Consider the following 12832-nt stretch of genomic DNA (forward strand, 5'->3'; position numbering starts at 1 on the left):
AGTACAACAAGGTTTTCGTCTTCGCTAATCCAGGCCTTTTCTCGGCGAGTGCCGCATGAAACTGAAGCCATCTTATTCCTGACCGATATATGTGAAACACAAGTTAATTTGATTATTAACCGTCATCAATACACAGATTAATATTTTATACAAGTATGCAAAAACATGTTTTTGTCGGTGATAACGAATTAGTCGTGCATTTAATCGTCCTTGTTACTGAAATCTTTTTCCTTCGCATTGGAAAAAACCCACCCTGTACGAAGGAATTTCCTATGGCATCCGAAATGATCTCTGACGAAAGATTTTCTGTAAACTAGGATTCCGGTTCTCAAATTTTCTTAGAAATGTTGTAATATTGCCTATTGGAATTCGAGTCTCAGATAGTTATAAATTCAATGTCTCAGATAAACAGAATTTGTTCTATGCATTTGCTTATTAAGCGCAACACGTCAAGAAAGCGTTTTATATAAACTGTATGATGCTAGATATGATGTGTTGCCTACCTCCCTGTTTCAACATATGTGTTGAAAGGATTATAATAAATTCTAGCGATGCGACGGTATAATAGTTTACGCGAAATTATAACGTTTCTTGCTTGAGATGGACTCGTCACAAAAACTGTGTCACTTGCTTTCCGACGTCTTCCTATTAAAATTTTCGAATAAGTAAACATTTTTTATCCTGTTTTGGGGAATACGTCATTTTTTGAAGAAATAGATATCTCAACTCTCCATCCTACAATACTCATATTCTATAGACTGCTAGCGACACTTTTATTACCTTTTTTATAGCGTTTTCGATTGGCAAAAGTCGTGCTGCACGAGTGCAATTTTTACGTTCTATTGGTAATTTTAGGGCAATTTTCTGTGTTCCATTGGCAAATGTGATGCAACAATTACGCACTAAGTGCAAATTTTGACGCACGAGGTCGGAGAGCTCGTGGAGCAAAGTTTCAAAATAAAAGTGCGACAATTTGAATTTGTTTCTTCCGTTGGAGAGTTTTTTGTTGTCATCTAGCGATAGCGAAGATGATGAACTAGCCATATAACTTCTACTTTACAAAAAGTTGCATTTACTATTTAAACTGAACGCCAAAAATTGGTTCTTTACAGGAATTTCAAATTTATATTCCTCATTGTTTATCATAAATAATAGTGAAATCGTTTCAGTCATTTTTTAGAATACAGATTTGTCGATTACCTAAATCATTGTATAAATACAAATCTAAAATGAGGTTATGGACAAATGACAGCAAATATTTACGAATATTTATGTTCCATTGAGAGCAATTTTCACATGGATTTCTTCAGTTTCTCGTGCAACACTCGTGCAGTACGAGTTTTGCCAATCGAAAACGCTATTAGTCGCAGCTTTTTTTCCGTCACGTGTGCGTGCAATTAATTGTATTGTGAGTTCCTCGCTTTATTTTTGTGACTACACAACCGTGCGACAGAAAATCGCAAGTGTGCACCTAGCCTAACAGTCTTTGCGTATAGTTAATCCGTTTTTCCCTAATCGCAAACATGGACGAAACGGACCGACGGCCGGACCAGATTAGCGTGACGAAATTATATCGTTGTAGGTATAACCTAATAGCACGATGTAACTACAGTTTCGTTTTACCTTCTACAGTAGGGTAGAATTTGAATTTAACAGTTGTGATAATCCACCCTTATGGTTAGGCAACACACCTTTACATCTGAAACAAAAATATGATAAGCTCTGTATATAACCAATCGACCGTTCTGCGCAGATGTCGAAGACTATGGGATTTTCATAACGAAGCTACCTAAGGGAAAAACGAACGTGGCAGAATGAAGAAGATGGCGCTTGCCTTGGTTTTTCTTCTTGATTATTTAGTTTGTGGTGTTTTGAAGGTGTATTTACAGGTAGTAACCATTTTATTCTATTTTGTACTAACTATTAATCATTGAATTTCTTGTCACAGTATGATATTATTTACGTTTTGCTGATTTTGCATAAACTACCGATATTCAATCATGCCTTTGTTTGGAGTACCGTTATCTGAATCATGTTTGTTTGTTGTACTGTACACGTGATTATGCCATTATTTTGTTTTATTAAATAGTTATTTCTGTATTCACAAGGAGTTGATTATCAGTGGTAAAATTATCAGTAAAAGGGGGGCTCTCTTACTTGATGTTTCTGTGTGTGAGTGGTTCAACCTGTCTCCGTGGAGCAGGTACCTAATACAGTTCGACCGTTCACTGTATCTGTTGCCTACTCATCTCGTGCGGATCGCAGTTCTTGGCATCTTAGCAATGCGAGATACTTAGAGGCTCTCTCATTAACATTTCCTCTATTTAAAATATGCTCTGCTTGAGCGATAATCGATTTTCACACGAATACATGCTATTGGCATTCTCACATGTACTTTTGGTGTTAAATTAACTTGTGTTAATTGAAGGCTGGAGTAGAGCCACACCATTTACACGTTTCCTATGTATATGCAATTTATTATTTTACGAGTTGTGTTAGCTCAATTGATCGTACAGGTATTTTGATGTGTTTTTGTACTGAATTGATTTATTATGTTTTCCACTGCATTTATGATGTCTTGTGTATTTTGTTTTTATGAAATTGTTTAATTGCATTTGATTTGGATTATCTGATTTTAATCATGCAATTTGAGATGTTTTATTTATGCGTATTTTCTCTTACATTATTGCTGTAGGTGATTTATTTCATGTATATGTGTGGCCTATGCCGAGGTTTTTGTCCCGTAGAAGGTTTCCCTGGTATGGTCTTGTTGTGTGCGTAATATTCGACATTCTTCGCAATTCTTCTCATTACTACGACAAAAGCAAAAGTGAAAGTCATGTAAATGCCAATGGTACTAACTACTTCCAACAGAGTAAGGAGCGCATTCAGTCAGTTACACAAACCAGAGTACATTCAACGGAACGTTACAGGTACAAGATCATGCGTTTTTTTTAAGTGTTTGAAAGCCTTTACAACTCCAAATACATGCGTAAAGAATAATGTTGGGTACATTTTGCTCGAAAATTGTTGGCCTAGACCACAGAGAAGAGCTATTTTGAATTGTTAGACATCCAAAAGTCATAGGGAATAAACTAGCGAAAGTCCGTACTCGATAAATGACCTAGGGAATAAAATATATTGATTTCTATTATATTGAGCCAACAGTTTTTCCTGTTCCCGATTCAGTCGAAGTCCTATATTTTTTGTTCCTGTTGAGCCAGCTTCCTGATCACATAAATAGCGTAGTACCCGTACGCCAAATTTGAACGCGATCGGCCACTTTTAAAAAGAGTTCTGGCGCGGGTGGTTGGACGGACAACAATACAAAACTATAAAGAATCTGAGGATCCTTAATTCAGAGTTGAAGGAGAAAGTTTCTTCGTTCCTTTTAAATGTCATTGCATGTCAATACAAAAATAGACGTTGGAGTAATAAATTATTGTACATCTGCTAAGTATGTGACAAGCAGTCGACAAAGGATGCGCGTTATGAAAGATGTAGGCATCGTCTCCATTCACTATCCACATGTGTTCACGTTGCGTGCAATAATGACTTAATAATTATGCAAGGTTGTTAACTGCGTAACAATTACAATATTCGTTAATTGAAGAAAGGATCGTTCGGAGTTTTAGTATACAGCCCCAAACAATTTAAAAAATGCTGGCGCCGGTCTCATAAATATTCATAAATTTTGTAGCGGCCCGAAATACATATATTAGACTGAATCAAACACCGTCAGGTAGAAAATTGTGTTCGCTACGGTAACCCAATTAATATTAATGCCGGAGATCATTCACGTGTAGTGTAGATTACGGTGTACGATAATGGAAACGTAAAAATTACAGCGGCGAACCTCATTCAACCCTCACCCTCGTCGAGAACCCGACCTGCAGCTCCGCTGAGTTTTCCGCCCGCAGCTAGATGACCTTGAACCGGGTTGTGAATCAAAATTAAAGGACTTTGGAAAGGGGCTCTAAAGGATAGCTGTATCCATGGAAACGCGCGAGGGGGTTTCCCTTGCGCGCCGAATCATAGGGAATGAGGGTGCCAGGCGAAAGCCGCTTTTAACGAGAATTTCAGACAGGACGACGTCGGCCAGTCTGGCGTGTGTTTGTCAACATTACGACGAAGCGTGTGGGGGATCCGTGGAGACGGCCTTGCTTCTGTAAAAGAGCTCTAACCCGAAAAACAACAATATTCTTGGTAGTAGTAACGTATGAAGTGCGAGAGAGTGTGCAGGTGTTTTGCGGACGGATGATCGGTGCACTTATTGAAACACGTCGACGGGAAAATATGTGAAAATGTCAGGGGGATGTGACGGTGTTACCTCTCCGGGTTACTACGGTCGTTCTGGCATCCTCGAAACTCACGTTCGAGGTCAGTGGTATCGCGTCTTCGTCTCCCTCGAAGACGACTATCTTAGCATAACTCTGGACGAATCCTGCGAAAATTCGACTACGCTGAACGGCTCATTGAATAATAACATCGAAACCCCCAGCGGACTTAGTGACACGCCGGACGTGCCGGATTCGGTGGCAAATCAGAAACGTTTAGTGCGTGTCGTCAAATCGGATAATAATGGACTCGGTATTTCAATTAAAGGCGGTAAAGAGAACAAGATGCCCATACTTATTAGTAAAATATTCAAGGGGATGGCGGCGGATCAAACCGAACAATTATACGTAGGTGACGCCATCCTTTCCGTCAACGGGGAAGATTTAAGGGAGGCGACCCACGATGAAGCGGTTAAGGCACTGAAAAGGGCCGGAAAAGTCGTCGAATTAGAAGGTAAATTGTTGCATGTTGCAATTTCCCTCTCTCGCTTTGAACAACTCATTCACTCCACGTAGTCTTTTTTTGGATAAAAATTCACCTATCAATCGTCTTTGGAACACACGAAAACTGAGTTTGCAAAAGAAACACGTATTGGCTGCCATCCCAAGCTCGGACCATTTCTGTGAGACACTGCAGAAATGTCAATTAGACATCTTCTGAAGTGACGTGAGAAATAATCCCCTTCTAGCTTTCGCTGTTTCGTATTAGATCACGCTTTCTTTGCAGTCACGGCAATGGATATTTTTGAATAATGAACTTAACATTCGCAAACATGATGGAAAAGGTGTAGAATGTCACTCACGCATTGTGTTCTGCATATTTTTCATTTTCGCCAATCTCCCGTGCCGTTGCGAATAAAATGTGCTTAGTGACATTGGAAACTGCACCAAATTAGATGTGATATAGGTGGTTTAACTTCTAATCTCCACATAATTAACAAAGATCTGGTGTTAATTTACAACCACTTGTTAATTTATAGTGGCACACGCTAATAATTTATATCTGATTTACAATTTATGCTTCGCACTTACAATGTTTAATTAAATTATGCCACAATGAGATTTATCTTGTGCGAAAAGATTTAAGATCCAACTGCAAGTAATTGTGGCGGGGTTACCTTTTAATGATACCATTAGGTACTGAGATTAGGTACTGCACCGTTCATATCTGAAAGTTTGGGAACTATTTTTTTTTTACAGAAATTTGCCTAATACAGTTCCGAGGGGTAAACCATGAGTAAAAATGGATGCGTGTGATACTACAAAAAGTAGATGTTTGTACAATTGGAGAAGATTACCAAAAAGTACTGAATTACTTGATACTTTGGCATATGCCTGGCGTAGCCGCCTCCCCCAGAACTTGGCCAACTGTCGTGGGGATGTGTCCCTTCCCTAGTAGAATCTCTCCACCACTTTTGTTGCCATTGCGCCGGACCGCGACATATGCCAAACAATATGGTGGATTTCGTAGATTGGGGAGGTTGTGGGGGGGGGGGCTAACTGGGTGTTGTCCGATCCGAAAGGTTCGGCCACAGCTTCGCCACTGGAATATCTGCATTAGTTTCCGACGCCCCCATCCTTTGATCTCGTTTCCTCGTGTCTCCCTTTCTTATTGTCGTCCTCCTTTTCTGTCTCCTCCTCCTCCTCCTCCTCCTCCCCTCTTCTTAGCTGCTTGTGCTTATGTTTGATTCTTCCTCCATCTCAAGTACTCGTCTGCTTTCTTCATTTGGTGTTTGTCTCTGTTCCACTCTTCCCCCATCTCTCTATGGGGATCCTCGTGTTTATATGCCCCCAATAGCTCAGCTGCCTCATCTTCAGTCTCCCTTTCTCGTGAGGTTGCTGCTTTCCATCAGTATCTTTAGTACTTTCCGCTGAGGTTTGTCGGAGCTATGATCGTGTTTTTTTTCCATTTTCAAGCTGGCCGGTATTCTCTTCTCTCGTACGAAGTTCCGGATTCCGTGTGTGACTCTGAATGCGTAGGTCGCCCGCGTACGATAATAGAGTCGGTAATTGTAATTGGCCATTGGCGCTGAAGTTCCTCTCCACCCTCCTTGTTTGCTCTACGGCGTTATCCAGTGCGAAGAGCCTTGGGGAGACCTTGTTTGATTCCTCTGGTTTTCATTTGGTGCTCGATCTTCTTCCCAAACCATTGTATACTAGTATACTCCCTTAGGCACGCGTTTATATTTGGGCAGTCCCAGCAGCGTCAGAGAAGTGACTATTGCTTCATGCTTCACTTGGTCGAAGGCCTTCGCCAAGTCGATTGCTAGAAGGGATATTTTGGTTCCTGCTCTCCGGTCGTCTTGGATGTGTGGTCCTCTAGGCACCGTAGTAGGTAGATTGCGTATATTTTGTATCCCGCACTGCATAGCGAGATTCTCGCCTCCCATTAGCAGGACCTGTGCTTTCATGTTGTTCAGAGGCGAGGGGGTAATCACTTCAATATCAGAGGTACCTCATATGCAATATTGGACATATTGTCCTAATATTGCACAATATTGTGCACATTGCACAGCTATTGCACAAGTTGCACACGTTGCATTAATAGTGCACACATTGCACCATTCTTTCACTGATATTGCACATTTGTTTTTCCATATCGCACAGTTCACACAAAAAGGCAAGACATTTGAGAATAAGAACCAACAATAGTGCTTTGATTTTTACTATCAAAACAAAATGAACATGCGCAAACTAACTCCATATTTGAGAAAATACTCCGTGGCAAGTTTCCACACGGTATAATTATAAAGCCGAGTACAGCACAGTACCTTGAAAAACTGTCAGAAAACGTATGCCTGATTCTACTATCAATACTTGTTTCCTTTAATTTTAATAAGTTCAGTAGCTACCTTTTTTTTACCGCCCGCAAGATACTATTGTAATGGGGTAAAAAATTTCACTGAAATTGCCTGTAGGTCTGTCTGTCTGTACTCCAATTTCTGGCTGAACCGATTGGAAGCGACTCAGTTGTAGAGGAAATTTGAACAGCAGGTAGATTACCTAAATAAACTTGTGCATATCTTGAACCCTGCGATCACGGTTTATTTCGGTTTATAAGGAGGATTGTATGATAAAAGTTGTAATGAACTGAATGTTATGGTCACAAACAGTTTCCAGAAATTTAGCTATGAATGTAAACTTGATTAAAAGCATTAACATTATTAAAAAACGTGGATAATTCGCTAATTAAACATTCGGCTTATTTTCGAAAAGCTACATGAACGGTACCTATTATCATATTTTACCCGATTTTTATGAACACTTGCATTACCTTTAATAAAAAAAACTAGAAACACTCTATGAGACATCCTATACCAACGATCTATAGTGAAATGTAGAAATGCTAAGTCATAAAATATTAAAAAAAATCTGAATCGGCTGGGAATCGAACCCGAGAAGTATATGGAAATGTTAGGCAATGTCAATAGGTCTGCTATTATGTAAAATAAAAATTATCTTATGCGTGTCTAAACTGCTCATCCTGTTGCGATGAAACTTTGGGGAATAGTTGGTCGTATGCCCGCAGAAGTTTTTGAGTAAAACACTATCCTAAAAACCCACGCAAACGGGAACAGAAAAAACAGGATTTTACGTTCCTATGCCCGTCTTGTTTTGGGCCATAGATATACTCTCGCTTCTTTCTTCAAATTCCCCAACCTCAATGCCTCGGTGTTTCCTGATTACGAGTGCTGTGCTTCTGCTGGTTCTCTCCTTCTTCCCTCCTCATATCCACCAGTCGTAGTTCCTTGTTGCGGCCATCCCACTTATTGGTTTGGTTTCCTGTAGGCTGGCTACATCTATTCCCTTTTTTCTTAATTCGTCGTCAATTAGCTCACTTTTCTCTAGGTTATTTCCTGGTTATTTCCGCTCCTCCTTGGCGTATCACTCTTTGCGGATACCACATTCAGACTATATTCGTTAGGGACGGCGGCTCCTCTCGCTTCCACGTATTCCCCCAGCACCCTTGTCTCCGGCGATATTCTTCTTCTTCTACCTTCCCTATCATGTTTACTGCATTCGACACGCTGTGGTAGTGGTTTCTGACATTGTTACTCCCCGGGCACTTGTTGAGCAATATACCTAATAAAGTTATTTGATAAGTGTGAAACTCTACACGAAGGCACAAAAAACAACCCAGCCCTGGCCCCACACGCGCTGTTAGGAACCTGAAGGTTCCCCTCGTATGTATACAAAGATGTATCCTCAGCTGTGGGCACTTTACGAGTCTGATTTATGGATTAGGGTACTTGTTTTTCAACGATTGACAAGTTTATGTTTTCCTTCGTAAGGGTCCAATTTGTTTCGCCCCCTCGAGGTAGGTATATTTGCGAGTGCGTATGAGCGCTACCTTTCGGGATCCAATCAATCGCGTTAATTATCCTCCGTGCCTTCGCCCCTCCATTCTATCTTTCCTCCTTTAATCCAATTTAATTTTAGCCTTAATTCTAGGTACCAAGTATCAATTCTAGCACTTATCTTTACGCCCTTGTTGGTTGGAGATTCCTGACACTGTCTTGACCTCCTCACAATTTAATTAGATCCCCGCGCTTTATTTGTGTCTTGATAAGGACAATTTCCGTTTGAGCCCGTACTCGCCTCGCGTTTCAAAGTTACGAGTTTTTTACTTAAACAGCGCTCGCTAAAAAGTACGTCGGCACTTGTTGCCGGCCCGAAGTCGAATCCCCAAGTTAAGGATAATTTTGTTTAGAAGTAAAAATAAGGAAATGCCGCCAAACACTTCGGTTACAACACTACGAAACAAAAACGCAAAGGATTCAAAACAACAGGAAGACATTCTTGACAAGGACGAGGCATCAGCAGTTCCCAACTAACAATAGATATAAGAAACTAGGTTATTAAGGAAGAAATTTTGGGATATAAATAGCATGTAGTTCTTACAATAAATACCTATTCAGTTCTCAACTGTCAAAGTATGAAACTCGTCGTGTGAAGTGCCGATATTTTATCTTGTATCTGGTCTTGTATAAGATTTGCTTGGGAGAGCTAAGGACTTGCGACCCTCAGCTCTTCAGTACTTCTAATGCAACGTGTTTAGATACCACCCGCACACCTGCGCTTGCGATTCTGCCCTTATATGTGTACCAATGAGGGTACCGACAGACGGACAGACCGATCGACATCATCAAGATTTTGTTCAATTCGGATTCCTGGTGCTTCAAAACGTGTATTTCCGTCCAAACAGTGGGGGATCATGGTGGTTTCTTACAATGCAGTCTTCATGTCTTGTTACGCGATTAGAGTAACAAAGTAAAACAAACAAAACCGACCATTTCTATTACGACCGTAATTAGTAATTATTTATTCGACAGATTTCTCTTCTAGTAATGGGAAAGCAAATTTGAAACTTTCAAGAAAATAATTTGTAATGACGCGGTATTAGATTTTTCTCCGTACTCTCGAACAAAATAAAATAAGACGTATCGGAAAGGATTAAAGTTTAAAATTGGTTACCGTTCATCTTTTATTGCTTACGTCGAGTAGATGGCTTTTATAAATTACTAGGACGTGTAGATAAAATATTTCATCGATTCAATTCGTGCGCGCCGACACCGATTATTTCATGTTTAATAAATCAAAGTGGAACTCGGCGAGCATTAATAATTATGATTACGTAGACGCCTTTTTTCGAGAATTCAGACATCTCCCTGTGCCTATTTTACATAGTGACGTATATTAGTCACGATCACGACTGCTGAAAAAAATAATTGTATCCGAAAGTGTCAATAAGAAAGCGATTCGACTCCGCGATTGGCCGAGTTGACAGTCGATACAAGTGAAACCGAAACTGGTACCGATATTGTAGTACCGGTATTTTCGGTTTGTGTTTGATCATTACTAGCGTGTTTTCTTTGTTCGTTTGCTAATCTTATTAAATATTTTTAAGAAGGGGGCAGTGTAAAGTAGCATCCCACTTAAACTCTCGTGATCCACTCTACACTTGACAATTTCCGAATTTAGCTTTTAGCAAAAAAGGAATCGGTAACATCGTTAAACGGCTCAGCATCCAATCAAAATAGCAAATTTAATTAAAATATGCAGTGTTTTAATTAGCGCATCTCCTGATCATTTTCAAAGTAAAAATTTCTCCAGAGAAACGCAGGGAACGCAAATTATTTTAATCTGCGATGTACAGTTCTGTAAATGTAGTTATAAAAGAAGAATATTAAACGGCGCACGAAATTTGTACTAAATTAACGGCGTACCGGTGTCAAGCACGTTTCTACTTAGACGTCGATAAACGGGGCGACGACGCCTCGTTTTAAAGTTTTAAGGTCGCTATTAAAAGAAATAATGTTCGTTAATCCAACTATTGTTAATGATATTGCTTTGCTAAGGGAAGTACTCGTAATATGTCACGCAAAAAGAAGAGTGACATACGATCCCTTGTATAACAAGATCAATACCAATTTTCTGAAAAATGGGTGAACACTTTAAGCTTCGCACTAATTAATCAAAACGAAGAGATCCGAGATGAAGCACGCACGCTATTTTAACATTATAAAATCCGAAACATAGCAAAAAGGAACAATTTTATTAATAACCCTCCAAATGAAGTGCATCTACTTAAAAACTTAAAATTACGTTACACGAAACGGTTACAATTTAAGCGCTAAGGAGATTCTCGTATATACAAGAAATTAATTTTCGAAATGGTTCATTCATAACACGATTACCTCGAACCGAGTTTCCCAACACAACTCTTCAATTTTCCATTCAAACTCAATTGCAATAATAGTGTAGACTTATATTCTTCGTCTTAATTTACTTCGAAATGCGCTTTTCCAAGATTAAACACGCCAGAGAGTTTCTTAGCCCGATAAGCTTTTAACATGCATTGCGGCAATTGTGTAATGAGAAGAAATGTGAGTACTAGTGAAATGTTTATCTACTGTTTAGGGATTTTAGTTTTTTTGGTTTCAAGTTCGGAAAAATTAAAACAATGATTGAGTACAATTATAACAGAAAAATAAAACACAGTAACGGTTTTTTAAACTCCGAATTTACATTTAATATTATTACGCCATCTAGATATTTTCTTTGTAAATCCGTTTAGTCATATGGTAGATTTGTTATTACCTTAGTTCTTTGTTTCGCCGCTAGAGGTCACGCTATGTATCTTTCTGCACTTCACTGTCTTGCGCACAAGTTTGTATTTGTTCCGTTCAGAGCGATCCTGAATTCATAGTGGTTACTTGCTAAATTTTTTATGACAATACAATATTACAATTTACAATATTGTTGTCACAATCGAGGGTGGTTTAATAAATGATCTCAAAATATTAGAGATAGGACACTGTAATATCTAAATCTGAAACGTCAATGTTTAAATTTAAATCAATTTTTAGCAAAAAGGAATCAACGCGTAGTCTGCAAAATTATCCAAATCAAAACAGGCTTTCGCAGAAAACAACGGAGCTATGACTACGAAACAAATGTAGCAATTTCAATTCGATTGTATCTAAAACCAGTATGTAATCAAACGTTACATCAAGGAGTCGTCGAAAATAAAAATTACCTTTTGAACTACAGGTCGCAACGGCCTTGTGCTCAAGAAGGGCGACTTCTGCCAATCTGTTACAGACAACAACACAACAAATAAAAAAGGGGGTAGTGAATCGCACAGCACATAAAATATTGCGTAAGCAATGCTAACGTCTGACACCGATCAGGTACTCGTATACCAAACAGTAATTAATACTCAATCAATGATTCAACTTACGTCAACCAAAAACAAAATTCCGACTCGACCACGAGTTATCCTTACAGTTCTGGTATAAAAGCATAAAGAAAACTACTTTACGATGCACAAATAACTACAATTCTATGCAATCTAACCAATTGAACCATTTCTTCGGAGTAGAACAAATAACGTAATTAAAAATTGTAAATAGCGGCTTCGGACAAAGTAGAATCAGATGTAGCGGAGCAATTTACAAGACGATAATCTTCAAACGTTTCGTTATACTTGCAATTACAATTCAGGAACAATTATTAAGTGTATGTAAACAAATTCCACGTAAGTGGGTCACCAGGTTTGGCTTAACTGAAATGACGATGGGGTCTGCCGGTAATGTAGAAACTCATCTATCGCGTGCTTCAATTAATAAAACGTCGGTGGAACTCCCGAATGAATTTTTCTTGCGCATTATTGAGAGAAACCAAAATTCTGAGGAATATCGATATAGAAATCAACAGAAACTAGTCAGGTAGGTAGGTAATAATGAAGAAAAGAGTAAGCTAGAACTAAGATGCCTAAAAAATGATTATTCAAAGCCAAGGGTAATGCGTAATTTTTGGTACATACCGAAAACGGCCTTATCCGCAAAAACAGCGTGAGCGAAATGCCGAAAACAAATATCAAGAGAAAAATTTTACACAATAAATCCCAAAAGGTAGACAGAAATGTCAAGCAACCAATGTGACGTGTACATTCTTTTTACAAGTAATTGTGGAATGTGGTTTTGTACAAA

General features: G+C 39.0%; 1 protein-coding gene across 1 annotated transcript in view; it reads left to right on the forward strand.

The window, feature by feature from the left end:
• Nucleotides 1-4056: 4056 nt before the first annotated feature.
• LOC116173018 (beta-1-syntrophin-like) overlaps nucleotides 4057-12832 on the forward strand; it is a 131528-nt gene continuing 122752 nt past the window's right edge. Inside the window, exon 1 of the mRNA XM_031490306.1 lies at nucleotides 4057-4791. Coding sequence (XP_031346166.1) covers nucleotides 4305-4791 — 487 coding nt within the window. The 5' untranslated portion in view covers nucleotides 4057-4304. The remainder of the gene's footprint in view (nucleotides 4792-12832) is intronic.

This window comes from Photinus pyralis, unplaced genomic scaffold (genome assembly GCF_008802855.1).
Source record: "Photinus pyralis isolate 1611_PpyrPB1 unplaced genomic scaffold, Ppyr1.3 Ppyr1.4_LG6, whole genome shotgun sequence".
NCBI lineage: Eukaryota > Metazoa > Arthropoda > Insecta > Coleoptera > Lampyridae > Photinus > Photinus pyralis.